Below are 3,773 nucleotides of genomic sequence, written 5' to 3' on the forward strand. Positions count from 1 at the left end.
AGAGCAGTTGCTGCTGCTAAGAAGCTTGCAGAGAGACAAGCAGCTAATGCAAAAAAGGAAGAAGCCAGGCAAGCAGCTGTTGCAAAGAAGATGGCAGAGAGAGCAGCTGATGCTGCAAAGAAAAAACTGGGAAAGAGAACAGTTCAAGAAGTGCACCATAGCTCAGGGCTTGAGAAGAATGGAAGCATGTTTGACATCTTCAGGGACTAGTGCTAGAGATGTTAAGCAACTTTTCCTTTTGGCCATCTTATGTAAAATATCAGTATGATGGTTGTCATCATTTTGCTTACTTGGAAGTCATGTTAGGAGCAACTTTTCCTTTTGGCCATCTTATGTAAAATATCAGTATGATGGTTTTCATCATTTTGCTTACTTGGAAGTCATGTCAGGAACCTGTGATCTTACTGAAGGCATCTTAAAGACCAATGATCTTTTGTACTTACTGATGTGATTTTGATCATGTGTCAGCTGTTTGCTATATCTGCAGTACATTTGTGTTGTTGAAACCATTTGATGCATTTCTTCTTATCATACTTGTGCATAATTTGTGCTTACATTTACTTGGATCATTTTGTTGAACAACATTTTACATGATCATTTTGTGCTGATATGCAGTTGGATCATATACTACTAAACTTGACAGTGATTTTAGTTCATAGAACAGAGTCATTCCATCAACAATTTATTGAACTTCAGAGACAAACTAGTTCATACAAAAGAGACATTGGTACTAGTTCATACAAAAGGTTCACACATATTCAACTTTTACAACCACATAGATCATACTGAAAGTTCACTTCTCCATCAACTATTACTCACTAGTTCTACTTGAAGCTAGCACATCTTCAGCACTACTATTCCAGCAGTAACCACCAGCTTCACATCTTCACCAGGAGCTACCAGCTTCACTTCTTCATCAGCAACATCACACATAGCACAGCAAGCACCAGTACACCACCAAGCAGCAGTTTCAACAGTAACAACATCTGCATACCTAAAGTAAGAAGTGCACCAGCTTGTGCCCTGGTGATGTTCATGCTAGCTCCAGGCCCAACTATGAACTCACTTTGACCTGCATTTCTGTCTGTAGCCCTTCTTCTTTCTTCTCTTTCTCTGTCAAGCAGTTCCCTCCTATCCTCTGTTGCTCCAATCGCATCAACAACTTCATGCCCAACAAGAAAACGATGATCTACAAGGTAGGCCACGTATTCCCTCTCCCAATGCCAGAAAACACATCCATTCTACAAACTCAAAAATCAAGAAAAATCAGAAATTTTGAATAACTGAAATCAAGTAAATCAGGTCAAGGGATGCTTACACCATGGTTCACACATCTATAGAACACCCATCCATCATGCTCCTCCGTGCTGGACACATAGAACCTCACTTCGCAGCGGCAGCGAGGGCATGAGATGAGCGGCACAATGACTGTCCTCCCGCGATGTCCAGATCAGACAGAACTGCTGCTGGACATGGCGGGCGACGAGGACGAAGGCAATGGGCAGCGGTGGGTGGCGACGGCGACAAGCGGTGAGAGGGGAACAAATCTAGGGATTTCGGGTTTTTGAGTTGAATGCATTTTTACACATACCCCCCCCCCCTCCAAAAAAACTTGTGTTGTTCAATTAAGTAATCCCCTCACGCCTACGTGGCGCTCGTGGACTGGTCAAACCGGCGGCGTACCGGCTCTGTATGTGAAACAGTGATCGTATAATCACGTCCCATCGTACATAGTGACCGTATTTCTAAGTACAATGACCAAACCAAGCTCGCGGCGCAAGTTCAAGTACCTGTAGTGTATTTTACTCTAAACAATTCTCTGCTCCCGCTGCGACGAGAGAGAGATGGAGGCCCAACGGTTAGATTTCCGCGCGATTTCGAAATTCGAAACCAACGCGAAACCCAGCCCACGCCGCCGACGAATCCGGTGCGCGATGAGGTGGTGGATCACGATGGATCGGCAGCAACGACTACCTGCCCTACCCCGCGCCCCGCCATCCGGGCCGTCCATCCCCGCACCGACGGCCCCGCCCGCCCCGCTCCGTTTTAAATAGACAGACACACGCTCCCCCACCCCCACCCCACCCCAACTCGTCCCCTCCCCCTCCCCCCTCGCCGCCGCCCGTCTCCGACGCTCCATCAGCGCCGACAGCCGCCCCCCTCTCAGCTCCAAGGTTGGTCGCTCGCCCCCCTCCCCCGCGAAATCCGCCCATCCCTCCGCTGGATCAGCCATCCGTTGATTGATCTGGTGGTCTGTTCGGATTTCTCTGAAATGGTTTGGGGATTTGTTCTTGGTGCAGGGCCTCGATCGAGAAGCGGCGGCGGTGGACATGGGCCAGATCCAGTACTCCGAGAAGTACTTCGACGACACCTTCGAGTACAGGTTCGTGCCCAAACCCTAGCCCCTCCCGATCTCATCCCCTCGGTGCGCCGCGGATGGCGAAACCCTAAGTAACCAACTAACACGGCCGATGTCGCCGCGCGCAGGCACGTGGTCCTCCCGCCGGAAGTCGCCAAGCTCCTCCCCAAGAACCGCCTCCTCGCCGAGGTAACCGTCCAGATTTCCGTCCGCATTCCCGTAAGATCGCGTTTTCTCGCCGGATCGGCTCTCTGATGTTGCGAAATTGGGGTTTTTTTCCCCTTGCAGAACGAGTGGCGCGCGCTGGGCGTGCAGCAGAGCCGCGGGTGGGTGCACTACGCCGTCCACCGGCCGGAGCCGCACATCATGCTGTTCCGCCGCCCGCTCAACTACCAGCAGCAGCAGGACGCGGCTGCTGCCGCCGCGGCGCAGATGATGCCCAAGTGATCGGCCCCAGCGAGGGCAGTGGCGACCGGGGGTTGGAACTCCTGAAAACCCCAGGCCCTTTTGATCTCTAAAAGGGCGATCGCACTGGTTTGTCTGGTCAGGATCTAGTTGTGTTGGTGGTGTCCACCATGTGTTCGTGGAAATGCCTGGGAGGAACTTGCAGTGTGTTAGTCTGTGTTATTATCCTGGATACTGTTGAATGCTACCTGTTATGTGATGCTGGTACTGTTGGTAGATCTCCCCGTGATGATCTGTTAGTGTTAATGCTTGCTTTACTGTTATCTGGTTCCTTAGATTAGGTGTATGGTGTTCATGTGATAGTGAATCTTATGTTTAGCAAGAGGATTTGGAGCACTGGTTATGGATGATCTATGCACCGTCCAGACTAAAATGCACCTCCTTTGCATGTTTGGTACATCATCAACTGTATCATGTTAGTCTGAAGTGACAATTTTCGCTGCGCTGTTGAATGTCCATTACAGTCGAATGATGTCCACATTTGTTAACATCATCAACATTGGTTGTGACACTGGTAATTCGCAGTGGGAGGAACTTGCCTTGTCTTGGTCTTTGTTATCATTGGCACTCTTGAATGCTAAGTTGCTATGCGATGCTGTTATAATAACTGGTAGAACTTCCTGTAATTATCTGCTGGTGATGTTGGTAGAACTTCCTGTAATGTCTTGTTCCTCACCTTTAGGATTATAGAGTGATGGTGAATCTTATGCTAGCAAGAGCAAATGGAACTCTGGACTTTCAAAGAATTATCACAGGCAAAAATGCTCGTCTTTTTGCACATTATATACCCTGGGCCGGTTAGCATGAAGGAGTCACTGTTTTTTGTGTGCTGTTGAATGTCCAGTACCATTGTAAATTTTCCAAAGCTATATTGCTGTCACAGGAAGTAAAAACAACTGGGGTTCTGCAGAGTTTTAAGGACAGGTTGTGCAAGTGTTCACCATGCTGC

General features: G+C 48.7%; 1 protein-coding gene across 1 annotated transcript; it reads left to right on the plus strand.

The window, feature by feature from the left end:
* Window positions 1-2,065: 2,065 nt before the first annotated feature.
* On the plus strand, window positions 2,066-3,250 carry LOC109738801 (cyclin-dependent kinases regulatory subunit 1). The gene is made up of 4 exons (XM_020297903.4): window positions 2,066-2,174; window positions 2,301-2,383; window positions 2,488-2,548; window positions 2,648-3,250. The coding sequence occupies exons 2-4, from the start codon at window positions 2,331-2,333 to the stop codon at window positions 2,804-2,806; spliced, it is 273 nt and encodes a 90-aa protein (XP_020153492.1). The 5' UTR covers window positions 2,066-2,174; window positions 2,301-2,330; the 3' UTR covers window positions 2,807-3,250.
* Window positions 3,251-3,773: the final 523 nt, after the last annotated feature.

This window comes from Aegilops tauschii, chromosome 4 (genome assembly GCF_002575655.3).
Source record: "Aegilops tauschii subsp. strangulata cultivar AL8/78 chromosome 4, Aet v6.0, whole genome shotgun sequence".
Classification (NCBI taxonomy): Eukaryota; Viridiplantae; Streptophyta; class Magnoliopsida; order Poales; family Poaceae; genus Aegilops; species Aegilops tauschii.